At 51.9% G+C, this 22113-nt stretch overlaps 1 protein-coding gene across 2 annotated transcripts in view; it reads left to right on the top strand.

Annotated features, from left to right (window-relative positions):
• The window catches only part of DCDC2B (doublecortin domain containing 2B), a 184568-nt gene that overhangs the window by 58655 nt on the left and 103800 nt on the right, over positions 1-22113 (top strand). For both annotated transcript variants that reach the window (XM_069622481.1, XM_069622480.1), the window contains exons 7-8: positions 11845-11913; positions 14415-14607. In XM_069622481.1, coding sequence (XP_069478582.1) covers positions 11845-11913; positions 14415-14607 — 262 coding nt within the window. The remainder of the gene's footprint in view (positions 1-11844; positions 11914-14414; positions 14608-22113) is intronic.

The raw sequence follows: 22113 nt of genomic DNA, 5'->3' as shown, positions 1-22113 counted from the left end.
TGGGACTTTGGGGTGATGTGGTGGTAGACACATAGTGTGGATGGAGGGTGTTGGCTCTCATGCAGGGTGACATTGGGGAATGTCGAGTTGTAGATGGAATGGGACTGTGGGGTGATGTGGTGGTAGACAAGGTATGGATGGAGGGTGTTGGCTCTCATGCAGGGTGACATTGGGGAATGTCGAGTTGTAGATGGAATGGGACTGTGGGGTGATGTGGCGGTAGACACAGGGTGTGGATGGTGGATGTTGGCTCTCATGCAGGGTGACATTGGGGAATGTTGCCGAGTTGTAGATGGAATGGGACTGTGGGGTGATGTGGTGGTAGACAAGGTATGGATGGAGGGTGTTGGCTCTCATGCAGGGTGACATTGGGGAATGTCGAGTTGTAGATGGAATGGGACTGTGGGGTGATGTGGTGGTAGACACATGGTGTGGATGGAGGGTGTTGGCTCTCATGCAGGGTGACATTGGGGAATGTTGCCGAGTTGTAGATGGAATGGGACTGTGGGGTGATGTGGTGGTAGACATAGGGTGTGGATGGAGGATGTTGGCTCTCATGCAGGGTGACATTGGGGAATTTTGTCGAGTTGTAGATGTAATGGGACTCTGGGGTGATGTGGTGGTAGACACAGGATGTGGATGGAGGATTTTGGCTCTCATGCAGGGTGACATTGGGGAATGTCGAGTTTTGGATGGAATGGGACTGTGGGATGATGTGGTGGTAGACACGGTGTGGATGGAGGATGTTGGCTATCATGCAACGTGACATTGGGGAATGTTGTCGAGTTGTAGGTGGAATGGGACTGTGGGTTGATGTGGTGGTAGACACATGGTGTGGATGGAGGGTGTTGGCTCTCATGCAGGGCGGCATTGGGGAATGTTGTCGAATTGTAGATGGAATGGGACTGTGGGATGATGTGGTGGTAGACACGGTGTGGATGGAGGATGTTGGCTCTCATGCAGGGTGACATTGGGGAATGTCGAGTTGTAGATGGAATGGGACTGTGGGGTGATGTGGTGGTAGACACAAGGTATGGATGGTGGATGTTGGCTTTCATGCAGGGTGACATTGGGGAATGTTGTCGAGTTGTAGATGGAATGGGACTGTGGGGTGATGTGGCGGGAGACACAGGGTGTGGATGGTGGATGTTGGCTCTCATACAGGGTGACTTTGGGGAATGTTGTCGAGTTGTAGATGGAATGGGACTGTGGGTTGATGTGGTGGTAGACACATGGTGTGGATGGAGGGTGTTGGCTCTCATGCAGGGTGACATTGGGGAATGTCGAGTTGTAGATGGAATGGGACTGTGGGGTGATGTGGCGGGAGACACAGGGTGTGGATGGTGGATGTTGGCTTTCATGCAGGGTGGCATTGGGGAATGTTGTCGAGTTGTAGATGGAATGGGACTGTGGGGTGATGTGGCGGGAGACAGGGTGTGGATGGTGGATGTTGGCTCTCATACAGGGTGACTTTGGGGAATGTTGTCGAGTTGTAGATGGAATGGGACTGTGGGGTGATGTGGCGGGAGACACAGGGTGTGGATGGTGGATGTTGGCTTTCATGCAGGGTGGCATTGGGGAATGTTGTCGAGTTGTAGATGGAATGGGACTAAGGGGTGATGTGGCGGGAGACAGGGTGTGGATGGTGGATGTTGGCTTTCATGCAGGGTGGCATTGGGGAATGTTGTCGAGTTGTAGATGGAATGGGACTGTGGGGTGATGTGGCGGGAGACACAGGGTGTGGATGGTGGATGTTGGTTCTCATGCAGGGTGACATTGGGGAATGTCGAGTTGTAGATGGAATGGGACTGTGGGGGTGATGTGGTGGTAGACACAGGGTGTGGATGGTGGATGTTGGCTCTCATGCAGGGTGGCATTGGGGAATGTTGTCGAGTTGTAGATGGAATGGGACTGTGGGGTGATGTGGCGGGAGACACAGGGTGTGGATGTTGGCTCTCATACATGGTGACTTTGGGGAATGTTGTCGAGTTGTAGATGGATGGGACTGTGGGGTGATGTGGCGGGAGACACAGGGTGTGGATGTTGGCTTTCATGCAGGGTGGCATTGGGGAATGTTGTCGAGTTGTAGATGGAATGGGACTGTGGGGTGATGTGGCGGGAGACACAGGGTGTGGATGGTGGATGTTGGCTCTCATACAGGGTGACTTTGGGGAATGTTGTCGAGTTGTAGATGGAATGGGACTGTGGGGTGATGTGGCGGGAGACACAGGGTGTGGATGGTGGATGTTGGCTTTCATGCAGGGTGGCATTGGCGAATGTTGTCGAGTTGTAGATGGAATGGGACTGTGGGGTGATGTGGCGGGAGACACAGGGTGTGGATGGTGGATGTTGGCTTTCATGCAGGGTGGCATTGGGGAATGTTGTCGAGTTGTAGATGGAATGGGACTGTGGGGTGATGTGGCGGGAGACACAGAATGTGGATGGTGGATGTTGGCTCTCATGCAGGGTGACATTGGGGAATGTCGAGTTGTAGATGGAATGGGACTGTGGGGGTGATGTGGTGGTAGACACAGGGTGTGGATGGTGGATGTTGGCTCTCATGCAGGGTGGCATTGGGGAATGTTGTCGAGTTGTAGATGGAATGGGACTGTGGGGTGATGTGGCGGGAGAGACAGGGTGTGGATGGTGGATGTTGGCTCTCATGCAGGGTGACTTTGGGGAATGTTGTCGAGTTGTAGATGGAATGGGACTGTGGGGTGATGTGGCGGTAGACACATGGTGTGGATGGAGGGTGTTGGCTCTCATGCAGGGTGACTTTGGGGAATGTTGTCGAGTTGTAGATGGAATGGGACTGTGGGGTGATGTGGCGGTAGACACAGGGTGTGGATGGTGGATGTTGGCTGTCATGCAGGGTGGCATTGGGGAATGTTGTCCAGTTGGAGATGGAATGGGACTGTGGGGTGCTGTGGCGGTAGACACAGGGTATGGATGGTGGATGTTGGCTCTCATGCAGGGTGGCATTGGGGAATGTTGTCGAGTTGTAGATGGAATGGGACTGTGGGGTGATGTGGCGGTAGACACAGGGTGTGGATGGTGGATGTTGGCTCTCATGCAGGGTGACTTTGGGGAATGTTGTCGAGTTGTAGATGGAATGGGACTGTGGGGTGATGTGGCGGTAGACACAGGGTGTGGATGGTGGATGTTGGCTCTCATGCAGGGTGACTTTGGGGAATGTTGTCGAGTTGTAGATGGAATGGGACTGTGGGGTGATGTGGTGGTAGACGCATGGTGTGGATGGAGGGTGTTGGCTCTCATGCAGGGTGACTTTGGGGAATGTTGTAGATGGAATGGGACTGTGGGGTGATGTGGTGGTAGACACAGGGTGTGGATGGTGGATGTTGGCTCTCATGCAGGGTGACATTGGGGAATGTTGTCGAGTTGTAGATGGAATGGGACTGTGGGGTGATGTGGCGGGAGACACGGTGTGGATGGTGGATGTTGGCTCTCATGCAGGGTGACTTTGGGGAATGTTGTCGAGTTGTAGATGGAATGGGACTGTGGGGTGATGTGGCGGGAGACACAGGGTGTGGATGTTGGCTCTCATGCAGGGTGACTTTGGGGAATGTTGTCGAGTTGTAGATGGAATGGGACTGTGGGGTGATGTGGTGGTAGACACATGGTGTGGATGGAGGGTGTTGGCTCTCATGCAGGGTGACTTTGGGGAATGTTGTCGAGTTGTAGATGGAATGGGACTGTGGGGTGATGTGGTGGTAGACACAGGGTGTGGATGGTGGATGTTGGCTGTCATGCAGGGTGGCATTGGGGAATGTTGTCCAGTTGGAGATGGAATGGGACTGTGGGGTGATGTGGCGGTAGACACAGGGTATGGATGGTGGATGTTGGCTCTCATGCAGGGTGGCATTGGGGAATGTTGTCGAGTTGTAGATGGAATGGGACTGTGGGGTGATGTGGCGGTAGACACAGGGTGTGGGTGGTGGATGTTGGCTCTCATGCAGGATGACTTTGGGGAATGTTGTCGAGTTGTAGATGGAATGGGACTGTGGGGTGATGTGGCGGTAGACGCATGGTGTGGATGGAGGGTGTTGGCTCTCATGCAGGGTGACTTTGGGGAATGTTGTGGAGTTGTAGATGGAATGGGACTGTGGGGTGATGTGGTGGTAGACACAGGGTGTGGATGGTGGATGTTGGCTCTCATGCAGGGTGACTTTGGGGAATGTTGTCGAGTTGTAGATGGAATGGGACTGTGGGGTGATGTGGCGGGAGACACGGTGTGGATGGATGATGTTGGCTCTCATGCAGGGTGACATTGGGGAATGTTGTCGAGTTGTAGATGGAATGGGACTGTGGGGTGATGTGGCGGTAGACACGGTATGGATGGTGGATGTTGATTCTCATGCAGGGTGGCATTGGGGAATGTTGTCGAGTTGTAGATGGAATGGGACTGTGGGGTGATGTGGCGGTAGACACAGGGTATGGATGGTGGATGTTGGCTCTCATGCAGGGTGACATTGGGGAATGTTGTCGAGTTTTAGATGGAATGGGACTGTGGGGTGATGTGGTAGACACGGTGTGGTTGGAGGATGTTGGCTTTCATGCAGGGTGACATTGGGGAATGTTGTCGAGTTGTAGATGGAATGGGACTGTGGGGTGATGTGGTGGGAGACACGGTGTGGATGGATGATGTTGGCTCTCATGCAGGGTGACATTGGGGAATGTTGTCGAGTTGTAGATGGAATGGGACTGTGGGGTGATGTGGCGGTAGACACAGGGTATGGATGGTGGATGTTGGCTCTCATGCAGGGTGACATTGTGGAATGTTGTCGAGTTGTAGATGGAATGGGACTGTGGGGTGATGTGGCGGGAGACATAGGGTGTGGATGGAGGATGTTGGCTTTCATGCAGGGTGACATTGGGGAATGTTGTCGAGTTGTAGATGGAATGGGACTGTGGGGTGATGTGGTGGTAGAGGTAGACAGAGGGTGTGGATGGATGATGTTGGCTCTCATACAGAGTGGCATTGGGGAATGTTGTCGAGTTGTAGATGTAATGGGACTCTGGGGTGATGTGGTGGTAGACACAGGATGTGGATGGAGGATTTTGGCTCTCATGCAGGGTGACATTGGGGAATGTTGTCGAGTTGTAGGTGGAATGGGACTGTGGGATGATGTGGTGGTAGACACGGTGTGGATGGAGGATGTTGGCTCTCATGCAGGGCGGCATTGGGGAATGTTGTCGAATTGTAGATGGAATGGGACTGTGGGATGATGTGGTGGTAGACACGGTGTGGATGGAGGATGTTGGCTCTCATGCAGCGTGACATTGGGGAATGTTGTCGAGTTGTAGGTGGAATGGGACTGTGGGTTGATGTGGTGGTAGACACATGGTGTGGATGGAGGGTGTTGGCTCTCATGCAGGGTGACATTGGGGAATGTCGAGTTGTAGATGGAATGGGACTGTGGGGTGATGTGGTGGTAGACACAAGGTATGGATGGTGGATGTTGGCTTTCATGCAGGGTGACATTGGGGAATGTTGTCGAGTTGTAGATGGAATGGGACTGTGGGGTGATGTGGCGGGAGACACAGGGTGTGGATGGTGGATGTTGGCTCTCATACAGGGTGACTTTGGGGAATGTTGTCGAGTTGTAGATGGAATGGGACTGTGGGTTGATGTGGTGGTAGACACATGGTGTGGATGGAGGGTGTTGGCTCTCATGCAGGGTGACATTGGGGAATGTCGAGTTGTAGATGGAATGGGACTGTGGGGTGATGTGGCGGGAGACACAGGGTGTGGATGGTGGATGTTGGCTTTCATGCAGGGTGGCATTGGGGAATGTTGTCGAGTTGTAGATGGAATGGGACTGTGGGGTGATGTGGCGGGAGACAGGGTGTGGATGGTGGATGTTGGCTCTCATACAGGGTGACTTTGGGGAATGTTGTCGAGTTGTAGATGGAATGGGACTGTGGGGTGATGTGGCGGGAGACACAGGGTGTGGATGGTGGATGTTGGCTTTCATGCAGGGTGGCATTGGGGAATGTTGTCGAGTTGTAGATGGAATGGGACTAAGGGGTGATGTGGCGGGAGACACAGGGTGTGGATGGTGGATGTTGGCTTTCATGCAGGGTGGCATTGGGGAATGTTGTCGAGTTGTAGATGGAATGGGACTGTGGGGTGATGTGGCGGGAGACACAGGGTGTGGATGGTGGATGTTGGTTCTCATGCAGGGTGACATTGGGGAATGTCGAGTTGTAGATGGAATGGGACTGTGGGGGTGATGTGGTGGTAGACACAGGGTGTGGATGGTGGAAGTTGGCTCTCATGCAGGGTGGCATTGGGGAATGTTGTCGAGTTGTAGATGGAATGGGACTGTGGGGTGATGTGGCGGGAGACACAGGGTGTGGATGTTGGCTCTCATACATGGTGACTTTGGGGAATGTTGTCGAGTTGTAGATGGAATGGGACTGTGGGGTGATGTGGCGGGAGACACAGGGTGTGGATGTTGGCTTTCATGCAGGGTGGCATTGGGGAATGTTGTCGAGTTGTAGATGGAATGGGACTGTGGGGTGATGTGGCGGGAGACACAGGGTGTGGATGGTGGATGTTGGCTCTCATACAGGGTGACTTTGGGGAATGTTGTCGAGTTGTAGATGGAATGGGACTGTGGGGTGATGTGGCGGGAGACACAGGGTGTGGATGGTGGATGTTGGCTTTCATGCAGGGTGGCATTGGCGAATGTTGTCGAGTTGTAGATGGAATGGGACTGTGGGGTGATGTGGCGGGAGACACAGGGTGTGGATGGTGGATGTTGGCTTTCATGCAGGGTGGCATTGGGGAATGTTGTCGAGTTGTAGATGGAATGGGACTGTGGGGTGATGTGGCGGGAGACACAGAATGTGGATGGTGGATGTTGGCTCTCATGCAGGGTGACATTGGGGAATGTCGAGTTGTAGATGGAATGGGACTGTGGGGGTGATGTGGTGGTAGACACAGGGTGTGGATGGTGGATGTTGGCTCTCATGCAGGGTGGCATTGGGGAATGTTGTCGAGTTGTAGATGGAATGGGACTGTGGGGTGATGTGGCGGGAGAGACAGGGTGTGGATGGTGGATGTTGGCTCTCATGCAGGGTGACTTTGGGGAATGTTGTCGAGTTGTAGATGGAATGGGACTGTGGGGTGATGTGGCGGTAGACACATGGTGTGGATGGAGGGTGTTGGCTCTCATGCAGGGTGACTTTGGGGAATGTTGTCGAGTTGTAGATGGAATGGGACTGTGGGGTGATGTGATGGTAGACACAGGGTGTGGATGGTGGATGTTGGCTGTCATGCAGGGTGGCATTGGGGAATGTTGTCCAGTTGGAGATGGAATGGGACTGTGGGGTGATGTGGCGGTAGACACAGGGTATGGATGGTGGATGTTGGCTCTCATGCAGGGTGGCATTGGGGAATGTTGTCGAGTTGTAGATGGAATGGGACTGTGGGGTGATGTGGCGGTAGACACAGGGTGTGGATGGTGGATGTTGGCTCTCATGCAGGGTGACTTTGGGGAATGTTGTCGAGTTGTAGATGGAATGGGACTGTGGGGTGATGTGGCGGTAGACACAGGGTGTGGATGGTGGATGTTGGCTCTCATGCAGGGTGACTTTGGGGAATGTTGTCGAGTTGTAGATGGAATGGGACTGTGGGGTGATGTGGTGGTAGACGCATGGTGTGGATGGAGGGTGTTGGCTCTCATGCAGGGTGACTTTGGGGAATGTTGTAGATGGAATGGGACTGTGGGGTGATGTGGTGGTAGACACAGGGTGTGGATGGTGGATGTTGGCTCTCATGCAGGGTGACATTGGGGAATGTTGTCGAGTTGTAGATGGAATGGGACTGTGGGGTGATGTGGCGGGAGACACGGTGTGGATGGTGGATGTTGGCTCTCATGCAGGGTGACTTTGGGGAATGTTGTCGAGTTGTAGATGGAATGGGACTGTGGGGTGATATGGCGGGAGACACAGGGTGTGGATGTTGGCTCTCATGCAGGGTGACTTTGGGGAATGTTGTCGAGTTGTAGATGGAATGGGACTGTGGGGTGATGTGGTGGTAGACACATGGTGTGGATGGAGGGTGTTGGCTCTCATGCAGGGTGACTTTGGGGAATGTTGTCGAGTTGTAGATGGAATGGGACTGTGGGGTGATGTGGTGGTAGACACAGGGTGTGGATGGTGGATGTTGGCTGTCATGCAGGGTGGCATTGGGGAATGTTGTCCAGTTGGAGATGGAATGGGACTGTGGGGTGATGTGGCGGTAGACACAGGGTATGGATGGTGGATGTTGGCTCTCATGCAGGGTGGCATTGGGGAATGTTGTCGAGTTGTAGATGGAATGGGACTGTGGGGTGATGTGGCGGGAGACACGGTGTGGATGGATGATGTTGGCTCTCATGCAGGGTGACATTGGGGAATGTTGTCGAGTTGTAGATGGAATGGGACTGTGGGGTGATGTGGCGGTAGACACAGGGTATGGATGGTGGATGTTGGCTCTCATGCAGGGTGACATTGGGGAATGTTGTCGAGTTTTAGATGGAATGGAACTGTGGGTGATGTGGTAGACACGGTGTGGTTGGAGGATGTTGGCTTTCATGCAGGGTGACATTGGGGAATGTTGTCGAGTTGTAGATGGAATGGGACTGTGGGGTGATGTGGTGGGAGACACGGTGTGGATGGATGATGTTGGCTCTCATGCAGGGTGACATTGGGGAATGTTGTCGAGTTGTAGATGGAATGGGACTGTGGGGTGATGTGGCGGTAGACACAGGGTATGGATGGTGGATGTTGGCTCTCATGCAGGGTGACATTGTGAATGTTGTCGAGTTGTAGATGGAATGGGACTGTGGGGTGATGTGGCGGGAGACCTAGGGTGTGGATGGAGGATGTTGGCTTTCATGCAGGGTGACATTGGGAATGTTGTCGAGTTGTAGATGGAATGGGACTGTGGGGTGATGTGGTGGTAGAGGTAGACAGAGGGTGTGGATGGATGATGTTGGCTCTCATACAGAGTGGCATTGGGGAATGTTGTCGAGTTGTAGATGGAATAGAACTGTGGGGTGATGTGGCGATAGACACAGGGTATGGATGGTGGATGTTGGCTCTCATGCAGGGTGGCATTGGGGAATGTTGTCGAGTTGTAGATGGAATAGGACTGTGGGGTGATGTGGCGATAGACACAGGGTATGGATGGTGGATGTTGGCTCTCATGCAGGGTGACATTGGGGAATGTCGAGTTGTAGATGGAATGGGACTTTGGGGTGATGTGGTGGTAGACACAGTGTGGGATGGAGGGTGTTGGCTCTCATGCAGGGTGGACATTGGGGAATGTCGAGTTGTAGATGGAATGGGACTGTGGGGTTGATGTGGTGATAGGATGTTGGCTTTCATGCAGGGTGGCGATGAGGGACGATGTTGTGTGAGATGGTGCTCAGTGAGGTCCAAGACAACCAAAAGGTAAACCTTTATTCTTAAAATAGGTATACAAAATAATTTGGGTTCCTGGTCTAGGGATGGTTCCTGTTATCTTTTCTCCCTTGAAGAGGCCCCCATCTCCCTACCGCGGGCACCCTCGGTTCCCACTGCTGGCTCGAAGATCTGCTCATTTCTGCCAGGGTATCCTACTGTCCAATTTTCTTCCCTGCCCTAGGGAGGCATGAAGGCTGCAGCTTTCTCTATCTGACTCACTCAGGACTTCCTAAGGTTTTTAGTGGGCGAGTCTGGTTGTCCTGTCCCTCTTCTCCTTCCAATGGCCATCTATTAAGTCTATACTTACTGCCATAGTCGCCCGTCTCCTCTCTTCTCCACTCTCATCGCTGCTGCTCTCACCCCTTATACTTTCTCCACTATCCAAATTCCTGGTCTGACTTCTCTCCCTCCCCCCTTTTCCTGTATCCACCCACCACCTGGGCTTTCCTGGTGTCTCCCCGCTCACTACACTCCGTTTCCTGGTTTTACTATATCTCCTATCTCAGCCTGCCAATCAATCAACATTTTTTTTTTTTTTTTTTCTCTCTCTCTCTCTCTCTCTCTCTCTCTCTCTCTCTCTCTCTCTCTCTCTCTCTCTCTCTCTCTCTCTCTCTCTCTCTCTCTCTCTCTCTCTCTCTCTCTCTCTCTCTCTCTCTCTCTCTCTCTCTCTCTCTCTCTCTCTCTCTCTCTCTCTCTCTCTCTCTCTCTCTCTCTCTCTCTCTCTCTCTCTCTCTCTCTCTCTCTCTCTCTCTCTCTCTCTCTCTCTCTCTCCTCTCTCTCTCTCTCTCTCTCTCTCTCTCTCTCTCTCTCTCTCTCTCTCTCTCTCTCTCTCTCTCTACTCTTACTCAGAATCAGATTGGTACCTACACTCTCCCACTCTCCACTGAAACTAATGGCTTTTCATAGCCCCCCTTTTCCTGTCTAGCAGCTTCCGTTGGCTTCCATTGGATCCCTGAGTCAGCTCCTCCCTGTGCCAATCTGTAGTTGATCGATACCCTTGAGGGCCGGGACTTTCCATGAGTCTTCAAAATGTCCTCTAGACCCACCCCTTTTTTTCAATCTCCATATGCCTCCAGCCAGCCATAAGGTCATAGGGGCCGTTTGCTCTCTGATTCTCTCGAGTTCGGTGTGAGTAACTGTTCCAATAAGGTTCGAGGAGGGTTCATGGGTCTCTCCTGTCCCTTTGTAGTCCCTTGCCAGTTCCAGTTTGGCTACTGCTGTCCTGGGAGTTGTGGGGTGGATGTTGGTATTCCATTCATCGTTTGAGGATGAAAGCCCTGCCCAATCCCATTTGGGTAATGAGTCATTTCCTCCTGCTCCAGGCCGGGTCTTCTCTGTTGAGCTCAGGTGCATGCTGGTACTTGCGGTCCCGGCTTTCCCTTAGTTTGACCTTGCTCCTGAGATCCATGATCTACAGCAGGTTTATGAGGAGTCATGTGCATGCTGGTCATCATATTTCCTGCAAAGATAGACGGTGAGAGGCATTGAACTAGAGAAAGGGGCTTTCCCTCAACACACCCCTCTCCATTGACAGGCCCATACCCTGTCATGAGTTTCAGTGGGATTGTAGGGTGATGTGGTAGACGTGGAGCACGGTTGGAGGATGTTGTGGTTCAAACAAGGCAGCATTGGGGGGAAGATGTTGACTTTTAGATGGAGTGGCATTGTGGGTAGATGCAGGGGTAGACATGGGCTGTGAATGGAGGATCTGTGGTTTCATGCAGGGTGGTACTGAGGGATGATGTAGAGTTTTGGAAGGCGTGAGATTGTGGGGTGAAGTGGTGGTAGACATGGGCTATAGATGGAGGATCTTGGGTTTCATACAGGGTGGCACTGGGGGGATGAGGTAGGGTTTTGGAAGGCATGAGATTGTTGGGCGAGGTGGTGGTAGACATGCACTGCGGATGAAGGATGTTGGGTTTCATACATGGTGGTACTGGGGGATGATGTTGAGTTTCAGGAGGCATGGGATTGTGAGATGATGCAGTGCTACAGATGGTCTGTGGATGGAGGTTGTTGGAGTTCCTACAGGGTGGCAGTGAAGGATGATGTTGAGTTTCAGAAGGAGTGGGTTTGTGGAGTGATGCAGTGCTACAGATGGTCTGTGGATGGAGGTTGTTGGGTTTCCTACAGGGTGGCAGTGAAGGATGATGTTGAGTTTCAGAAGGAATGGGTTTGTGGGGTGATGCAGTGGAAGACATGGGCTATGGATTGGGGACGTAGGCTTTCATACAGGGCGGTATTGGATGTTGCTTGGATATGGATGGGGTGAACTGTGTGATCATGTTTGATGAGATTGGTTAATAGGGTCAATGATCTGGGACTGGTGCAGTTATGTAACTTGTTAACATTTCTCCTTCTCTTTAGTTTACCAAAAACTACAGTGTGTCCCAAGATGGTGTGAGTGACTCTGCCCTGATTAGTCCACCCAAGCAGGTAAGAGAGTGGGGTGTTTTCCATATCCCTCAACATACCCGCATTTGGCAGGTGTCGCCCGCCCTGGTATCAGTTCACACTCACAGCAAGCCCAGTACTCCTCCATAGACTTATGTTGGCTCTCACCTGCCAAAAACATCTGATTTCACCCGCCTTTGCGACTCCCCCGGTTGGGAGATATGGGATCCAGCAATGCAATGGAGTTTTAAGTCTTAGGGTCGCTGGGCGAGGCCTCTCTTGGGGTTTAACATGAGTTTGTATGTCCCTCTACCTACCGCCGGAGTCTTGGCAGACCTTTCCAAGGCACCACGTAGCACAGAAACATCAACAGACGGGATCACAGTCAGTTCTTCTCAAAGCAATCGGATGGTTACGAGCGGCATTAGCGGAAGAAGCAGAACGTGCTAGTGAAGGCAAAAGGAGATGAAACGAGTTACTACACATGTTGGAAGTCACTGGAGGAAATAAAAGAGCACCCCTCCCCCTAATAAGAGAGTGGGCAGCCCACGCAAAGGCACGGTGGTCTTTTAGCCACTTAAAAAGGCAAGGAGGTTAACTCACTCCAGAGTAGTCCGAGAAAGGCCTATGGAAGACCAGTGATTCTGGAGGGGTTTCCTAAAACCTGAACAAGAGTACCAACAGCAGCCCCAGACACGTGTTTCGGTCTGATTGGACCTCATCAGTAGGGCGGAGCTGTGCCTCTCTAAGAATAGTGAGCACGGGGTGCACGTCTAGATTCCCCTAGTAACTTAGTGTGAGACCCAAAGTTACTTAAAATATGCAAATCACAAAGGGGGGTGGGGGGGTCCTGGTAGTCTCTCTGCCAGACATTAGTTGTGGTTACGAGAGACTTACCCAGAGTCTTTAGCTCACTATCTTTCACAGAGGATAAATATCCAAAACATATCAGTCTTTGTCCTTGCCTGGGGCAGTCCAGCACCAAAATGCTAGGCAATTCTCCTCTGAACAAGAGTACCAACAGCAACCCCAGACACGTGTTTCGGTCTGGTTGAACCTCGTCAGTAGGGTGAAGCTGTGCCTCTCTAAGAATAGTGAGCAAGGGGTCCACGTCTGGATTCCCCTAGTAATTTAGGGTTAGACCGATAGTTACTTAAAATATGCAAATAACAAAGGGGGCGGGGGGTCCTGGTAGTCCCTCTGCCAGACATTAGTCCTGGTTACGAGAGCCTTATCCAGAGTCTTTAGCTCACTATCTTTCACAGAGGAGAAATATCCAAAACATATCAGTCTTTGTCCTTGCCTGGGGCAGTCCAGCACCAAAATTCTAGACAATTCTCCTCTGAACAAGAGTACCAACAGCAACCCCAGACACGTGTTTCGGTCTGGTTGAACCTCGTCAGTAGGGGGAAGCTGTGCCTCTCTAAGAATAGTGAGCAAGGGGTCCACGTCTGGATTCCCCTAGTAACTTAGGGTTAGACCCAGAGTTACTTAAAATATGCAAATAACAAAGGGGGCGGGGGGTCCTGGTAGTCCCTCTGCCAGACATTAGTCCTGGTTAAGAGAGCCTTATCCAGAGTCTTTAGCTCACTATCTTTCACAGAAGAGAAATATCTAAAACATATAAGTCTTTGCCCTGCCCTGTCCTAACGGGTATATGCAGAGTACACACCAGGAGACCACTTGGGGACAATGCACTAATTCAAGACTCCCGAAGGCTAGGCTAAGGAGAACAATGTTTGATGGCCTGAGGGGCCACACCTGTCCTCTTAGTCACAAGGACCGCAAGCCCACAGGTACGCCAGCTCCAGGCCCAGGTGCATACGGTGCAGGTCCTACCTGCGGAATCCTACCCACTTCTGTAATGGAGAGATAAGACCACGTTTTGTTTGGGCTCACGTGAGCCGTCCTTTGGCAGTAGACCACTTGCGTATGGCCACAGATGGCCCACTGTTAGCACCCACCCTCTAAGGACCCGGAATCGTATGGGCTGTGGATCCGGGTTCTGAAGAGTTGGGGAACTGGATCCTCTACTTCTTTTACTGGCCGCCTCATATGTGGGGATCTCGCAGGAGGCAGTCAGGACCTCCCAGGAGGCTGGCTAGTGGAAGACATTAGGAGGCATTCTAAGTAAGGATGGTGCTTGGGGGCCACTCAGAAGCCAGAGTCCCTCTCAAGGGGCAGTCAAATGGTTGTACAGTGTCTTGATATCTTGCACACTCACACAGGGGTTACAGTTGAGGTACACTTCCTACTGGAAGCAGCAAGACTACAGAAGAACCCTTGGTATCCAAAAGCTACGCAACGTTTGCCATAAAGAGTTTACATCTGTGAAGCTTTCTATGTTTCGGAGAAAGGCCAACATAAGACATAACACCCAACAAATGCTACACTTTTACCATAGTTTACTACCAGTGCCCAGACCTTCTAAAGAACATCTCTCGAATCCATTGTTGTGCTCTGCATGTAAAAGATTTTACTAGTATCAGAAAGGCCGACTTCTCGGTTTTGCTAATACTGGTTATTCCCTGTGATTCTTGCAGCTGGTCAGTCGCAGAGTGCAGTCCACCGGAGATGCAGACATCGACAAGAACCCAATGTCTCCGCCACCAGTCCACCGACAGCCCCAAAGGAACAAGGGTCCGGAGGACTCCATCTTCTATGCCAAGCCTGTGCGTGTGCGTACAAATGCCAAGACCAACCCGGACCTGTACCCATCGGAGGAAGACAACCAAGGTAGGATCCTGCAAGAGGAAGGCAGCACAGGCAGGGAGCTGCTGGAGGCAGACATGAAAAGTAGGCTCCTGCAAGAGGCAAGCCTCCAAGACAGGAGCTGCAGGAGGTGGATGTACAAGGCAGCAAATTGCAGAGAATTGCAGGAGGCAGACATCCAAGGTAAGCACCTGCAAGGGGTGCAGGAGGCAGACATTCACGGTAGGCCCCTGCAAGAGGCAGATATCCACGGCAGATACCTAAAGGAAGCAGACATCCACGGCAGAAACCTAAAGGAAGCAGGCACCCAAGGGAGAGACCTCTAGAAGGTAGACATCCAAGGTACGAAAGCTGCAAGAGGCGTGAGTCAAAGGCGGGAACCTGAACGAGGCAGGCACTCAACGTAGAGACCTGCATAGACCTGAGAGAGGCAGGCCTCCAATACAAGGACCTTAAGGAGGCATACATCTATGGTAGGGACCTCAAAAAGACAGACACCCAAGGCAGAGACCTGTATAGACCTTCCAAGAGGCAGGTATCCACGGCAGAGACCTGTATAGATCTACAAGAGGCAGGCATCCAAGGCAGAGACCTGTATAGATCTACAAGAGGCAGGCAACCACTGCAGAGACCTGTATAGACCTAAGAGGCAGGCAACCACTGCAGAGACCTGTATAGACCTAAGAGGCAGGCATCCACTGCAGAGACTTGTATAGATCTTCCAGAGGCAGGCATCCACTGCAGAGACCTTTATAGACCAACAAGAGGCAGGCATCCGCGGCAGAGACCTGTATAGACCTTCAAGGGGCAGGCATCCACTGCAGAGACCTGTATACATCTTCAAGAGGCAGGCATCCACTGCAGAGACCTGTATAGACCTTCTAGAGGCAGGCATCCACTGCAGAGACCTGTATAGACCTTCAGGAGGCAGGCATCCACAACAGAGACCTGGATAGACCTTCAAGAGGCAGGCATCCAAGGCAGAGACCTGTATAGACCTACAAGAGGTAGGCATCCACAACAGAGACCTGTATAGATCTACAAGAGGCGGGCATCCACAACAGAGACCTGTATAGATCTACCAGAGGCAGGCATCCACAACAGAGACCTGTATCCATCTACAAGAGGCAGGCATCCAGGGCAGAGACCTGTATAGACCTACAAGAGGCAGGCCTCCAAGGCAGACACCCGTATAGACCTACAAGAGGTAGGCATCCACAACAGAGACCTGTATAGATCTACAAGAGGCATGCATCCTCAATAGAGACCTGTACAGATCTACAAGAGGCAGGCATCCACTGCAGAGACCTGTATAGATCTACAAGAGGCAGGCATCCACAACAGGGACCTGTATAGATCTACAAGAGGCAGACATCCAAGGCAGAGACCTGTATAGATCTACAAGAGGCAGGCATCCAAGGCAGAGACCTGTATAGACCTTCAAGAGGCAGGCATACACTGCAGAGACCTGTATAGACCTAAGAGGCAGGCATCCACTGCAGAGACTTGTATAGATCTACAAGAGGCAGGCATCCACTGCAGAGACCTGTATAGACCTTAAAGGGGCAGGCATCCACTGCAGAGACCTGTATAGACCTACAAGAGGCAGGCATCCAAGGCAGAGACCTGTATAGACCTTCAAGAGGCAGGCATCCAAGGCAGAGACCTGTATAGACCTACAAGAGGCAGGCATCCAAGGCAGAGGCCTGTATAGGCCTACAAGAGGCAGGCATCCAAGGCAGAGGCCTGTATTTACCTTCAAGAGGCAGGCATCCAAGGCAGAGACCTGTATAGATCTTCAAGAGGCAGGCATCCACTGCAGAGACCTGTATAGACCAACAAGAGGCAGGCATCCACTACAGAGACCTGTATACATCTTCAAGAGGCAGGCATCCACTGCAGAGACCTGTATACACCTTCAAGAGGCAGGCATCCACTGCAGAGACCTGTATAGACCTTCAAGAGGCAGGCATCCACAACAGAGACCTGTATAGACCTTCAAGAGGCAGGCATCCAAGGCAGAGACCTGCATAGACCTACAAGAGGCAGGCGTCCACGGCAGAGACCTGTATAGACCTACAAGAGGCAGGCATCCACGGCAGAGACCTGTATAGACCTACAAGAGGCAGGCATCTACTGCAGAGACCTGTACAGACCTACAAGAGGCAGGCATCCAAGGCAGAGACCTGTACAGACCTACAAGAGGCAGGCATCCAAGGCAGAGACCTGTATAGACCTTCAAGACGCAGGCACCCAGGCTAGAGACCTGTATAGACCTTCAAGAGGCAGGCATCCACGGCAGAGACCTGTATAGACCTTCAAGAGGCAGGCATCCACTGCAGAGACCTGTATACATCTTCAAGAGGCAGGCATCCACTGCAGAGACCTGTATAGACCTTCAAGAGGCAGGCATCCACTGCAGAGACCTGTATAGACCTTCAAGAGGCAGGCATCCACAACAGAGACCTGTATAGACCTTCAAGAGGCAGGCATCCAAGGCAGAGACCTGTATAGACCTACAAGAGGCAGGCATCCAAGGCAGAGGCCTGTATAGGCCTACAAGAGGCAGGCATCCAAGGCAGAGGCCTGTATTTACCTTCAAGAGGCAGGCATCCAAGGCAGAGACCTGTATAGATCTTCAAGAGGCAGGCATCCACTGCAGAGACCTGTATAGACCAACAAGAGGCAGGCATCCACTACAGAGACCTGTATACATCTTCAAGAGGCAGGCATCCACTGCAGAGACCTGTATACACCTTCAAGAGGCAGGCATCCACTGCAGAGACCTGTATAGACCTTCAAGAGGCAGGCATCCACAACAGAGACCTGTATAGACCTTCAAGAGGCAGGCATCCAAGGCAGAGACCTGCATAGACCTACAAGAGGCAGGCGTCCACGGCAGAGACCTGTATAGACCTACAAGAGGCAGGCATCCACGGCAGAGACCTGTATAGACCTACAAGAGGCAGGCATCTACTGCAGAGACCTGTACAGACCTACAAGAGGCAGGCATCCAAGGCAGAGACCTGTACAGACCTACAAGAGGCAGGCATCCAAGGCAGAGACCTGTATAGACCTTCAAGACGCAGGCACCCAGGCTAGAGACCTGTATAGACCTTCAAGAGGCAGGCATCCACGGCAGAGACCTGTATAGACCTTCAAGAGGCAGGCATCCACTGCAGAGACCTGTATACATCTTCAAGAGGCAGGCATCCACTGCAGAGACCTGTATAGACCTTCAAGAGGCAGGCATCCACTGCAGAGACCTGTATAGACCTTCAAGAGGCAGGCATCCACAACAGAGACCTGTATAGACCTTCAAGAGGCAGGCATCCAAGGCAGAGACCTGTATAGACCTACAAGAGGCAGGCATCCACAGCAGGGACCTGCATAGACCTACAAGAGGCAGGCATCCACAACAGAGACCTGTATAGATCTTCAAGAGGCAGGCATCCACGGCAGAGACCTGTATAGACCTTCAAGAGGCAGGCATCCACTGCAGAGACCTGTAAAGACCTACAAGAGGCAGGCATCCAAGGCAGAGACCTGTACAGACCTACAAGAGGCAAGCATCCACGGCAGAAATCTGTATAGACCTTCAAGAGGCAGGCATCCACAGCAGTGACCTTTATAGACCTACAAGAGGCAGGCATCCACAGCAGAGATCTGTATAGATGTTCAAGAGGCAGGCATCCAGGGCAGAGACCTGCATAGACCTACAAGAGGCAGGCATCCACGGCAGAGAACTGTATAGACCTACAAGAAGCAGGCATCCACGGCAGAGACCTGTATAGACCTAAGAGGCAGGCATCCACGGCAGAGACCTGTATAGACCTAAGAGGCAGGCATCCAAGGCAGAGACCTGTATAGACCTTCAAGAGGCAGGCATCCACAATAGAGACCTATATAGATCTACAAGAGGTAGGCATCCACTGCAGAGACCTGTATAGATCTACAAGAGGCAGGCATCCACAACAGAGACCTGTATAGATCTACAAGAGGCAGGCATCCACAATAGAGACCTGTATAGATCTACAAGAGGCAGGCATCCACTGCAGAGACCTGCATAGATCTACAAGAGGCAGGCATCCACAACAAAGACCTGTATAGATCTACAAGAGGCAGGCATCCAAGGCAGAGACCTGTATAGACCTTCAAGAGGCAGGCATCCACTGCAGAGACCTGTATAGACCTAAGAGGCAGGCATCCACTGCATAGACCTGTACAGACCTACAAGAGGCAGGCATCCACTGCAGAGACCTGTATAGACCTACAGGAAGCAGGCATCCATGGCAGAGACTTGTATAGACCTAAGAGGCAGGCATACACTGCAGAGACCTGTACAGACCTACAAGAGGCAGGCATCCACTGCAGAGACCTGTTTAGATCTACAAGAGGCAGGCATCCACAACAGAGACCTGTATAGATCTTCAAGAGGCAGGCATCCACTGCAGAGACCTGTATAGACCTACAGGAAGCAGGCATCCATGGCAGAGACCTGTATAGACCTAAGAGGCAGGCATACACTGCAGAGACCTGTACAGACCTACAAGAGGCAGGCATCCACGGCGGAGACCTGTATAGATCTACAAGAGGCAGGCATCCACAACACAGAACTGTATAGATCTACAAGAGGCAGACATCCAAGGCAGAAATCTGTATAGACCTTCAAGAGGCAGGCATCCACAGCAGTGACCTTTATAGACCTACAAGAGGCAGGCATCCACAGCAGAGACCTGTATAGATGTTCAAGAGGCAGGCATCCAGGGCAGAGACCTGTATAGACCTACAAGAGGCAGGCATCCACGGCAGAGAACTGTATAGACCTACAAGAAGCAGGCATCCACGGCAGAGACCTGTATAGACCTAAGAGGCAGGCATCCACGGCAGAGATCTGTATAGACCTAAGAGGCAGGCATCTACGGCAGAGACCTGCACAGACCTACAAGAGGCAGGCATCCAAGGCAGAGACCTGTATAGACCTTCAAGAGGCAGGCATCCACAATAGAGACCTGTATAGATCTACAAGAGGCAGGCATCCACTGCAGAGACCTGTATAGATCTACAAGAGGCAGGCATCCACAACAGAGACCTGTATAGATCTACAAGATGCAGGCATCCACAACAGAGACCTGTATAGATCTACAAGAGGCAGACATCCAAGGCAGAGACCTGTATAGATCTACAAGAGGCAAGCATCCACTGCAGAGACCTGTATAGACCTAAGAGGCAGGCATCCACTGCAGAGACCTGTACAGACCTACAAGAGGCAGGCATCCACTGCAGAGACCTGTATAGACCTTAAAGAGGCAGGCATCCACTGCAGAGATCTGTATAGATCTACAAGAGGCAGGCATCCACTGCAGAGACCTGTATAGACCTACAAGAGGCAGGCATCCAAGGCAGAGACCTGTACAGACCTACAAGAGGCAGGCATCCAAGGCAGAGACTTGTATAGATCTTCAAGAGGCAGGCATCCACTGCAGAGACCTGTTTAGATCTATACGAGGCAGGCATCCACAACAGAGACCTGTATAGATCTTCAAGAGGCAGGCTTCCACTGCAGGGACCTGTATAGACCAACAAGAGGCAGGCATCCACGGCAGAGACCTGTATAGACCTTCAAGAGGCAGGCATCCACTGCAGAGACCTGTATAGATCTTCAAGAGGCAGGCTTCCACTGCAGGGACCTGTATAGACCAACAAGAGGCAGGCATCCACGGCAGAGACCTGTATAGACCTTCAAGAGGCAGGCATCCACTGCAGAGACCTGTATACATCTTCAAGAGGCAGGCATCCACTGCAGAGACCTATATAGACCTACAAGAGGCAGGCATCCACTACAGAGACCTGTTTAGATCTACAAGAGGCAGGCATCCACTGCAGAGACTTGTTTAGATCTACAAGAGGCAGGCATCCACAACAGAGATCTGTATAGATCTTCAAGAGGCAGGCATCCACTGCAGAGACCTGTATAGACCTACAGGAAGCAGGCATCCATGGCAGAGACCTGTATAGACCTAAGAGGCAGGCATACACTGCAGAGACCTGTACAGACCTACAAGAGGTAGGCATCCACTGCAGAGACCTGTTTAGATCTACAAGAGGCAGGCATCCACAACAGAGACCTGTATAGATCTTCAAGAGGCAGGCATCCACTGCAGAGATCTGTATAGACCTACAGGAAGCAGGCATCCGTGGCAGAGACCTGTATAGACCTAAGAGGCAGGCATACACTGCAGAGACCTGTACAGACCTACAAGAGGCAGGCATCCACGGCAGAGACCTGTATAGATCTACAAGAGGCAGGCATCCACAACAGAGACCTGTATAGATCTACAAGAGGCAGACATCCAAGGCAGAAATCTGTATAGACCTTCAAGAGGCAGGCATCCACAGCAGTGACCTTTATAGACCTACAAGAGGCAGTCATCCACAGCAGAGACCTGTATAGATGTTCAAGAGGCAGGCATCCAGGGCAGAGACCTGTATAGACCTACAAGAGGCAGGAATCCACGGCAGAGAACTGTATAGACCTACAAGAAGCAGGCATCCACGGCAGAGACCTGTATAGACCTAAGAGGCAGGCATCCACGGCAGAGACCTGTATAGACCTAAGAGGCAGGCATCCACGGCAGAGACCTGCACAGACCTACAAGAGGCAGGCATCCAAGGCAGAGACCTGTATAGACCTTCAGGAGGCAGGCATCCACAATAGAGACCTGTATAGATCTACAAGAGGCAGGCATCCACTGCAGAGACCTGTATAGGTCTACAAGAGGCAGGCATCCACAACAGAGACCTGTATAGATCTACAAGAGGCAGGCATCCACAATAGAGACCTGTATAGATCTACAAGAGGCAGGCATCCACAATAGAGACCTGTATAGATCTACAAGAGGCAGGCATCCACAACAGAGACCTGTATAGATCTACAAGAGGCAGGCATCCACAACAGAGACCTGTATAGATCTACAAGAGGCAGACATCCAAGGCAGATACCTCTATAGATCTACAAGAGGCAGGCATCCAAGGCAGAGACCTGTATAGACCTTCAAGAGGCAGGCATCCACTGCAGAGACCTGTATAGACCTAAGAGGCAGGCATCCACTGCAGAGACCTGTACAGACCTACAAGAGGCAGGCATCCACTGCAGAGACCTGTATAGACCTTAAAGAGGCAGACATCCACTGCAGAGATCTGTATAGATCTACAAGAGGCAGGCATCCACTGCAGAGACCTGTATAGACCTACAAGAGGCAGGCATCCAAGGCAGAGACCTGTACAGACCTACAAGAGGCAGGCATCCAAGGCAGAGACTTGTATAGATCTTCAAGAGGCAGGCATCCATTGCAGAGACCTGTTTAGATCTATACGAGGCAGGCATCCACAACAGAGACCTGTATAGATCTTCAAGAGGCAGGCATCCACTGCAGAGACCTGTATAGACCAACAAGAGGAGGGCATCCACGGCAGAGACCTGTATAGACCTTCAAGAGGCAGGCATCCACTGCAGAGACCTGTATACAA

This window comes from Ambystoma mexicanum, chromosome 11, assembly GCF_040938575.1.
Source record: "Ambystoma mexicanum isolate Mex_15411 chromosome 11, UKY_AmexF1_1, whole genome shotgun sequence".
Lineage (NCBI taxonomy): Eukaryota > Metazoa > Chordata > Amphibia > Caudata > Ambystomatidae > Ambystoma > Ambystoma mexicanum.
Note: the sequence above shows the minus strand (reverse complement) of the source record. Positions and strands in the feature narration are given on the sequence as shown.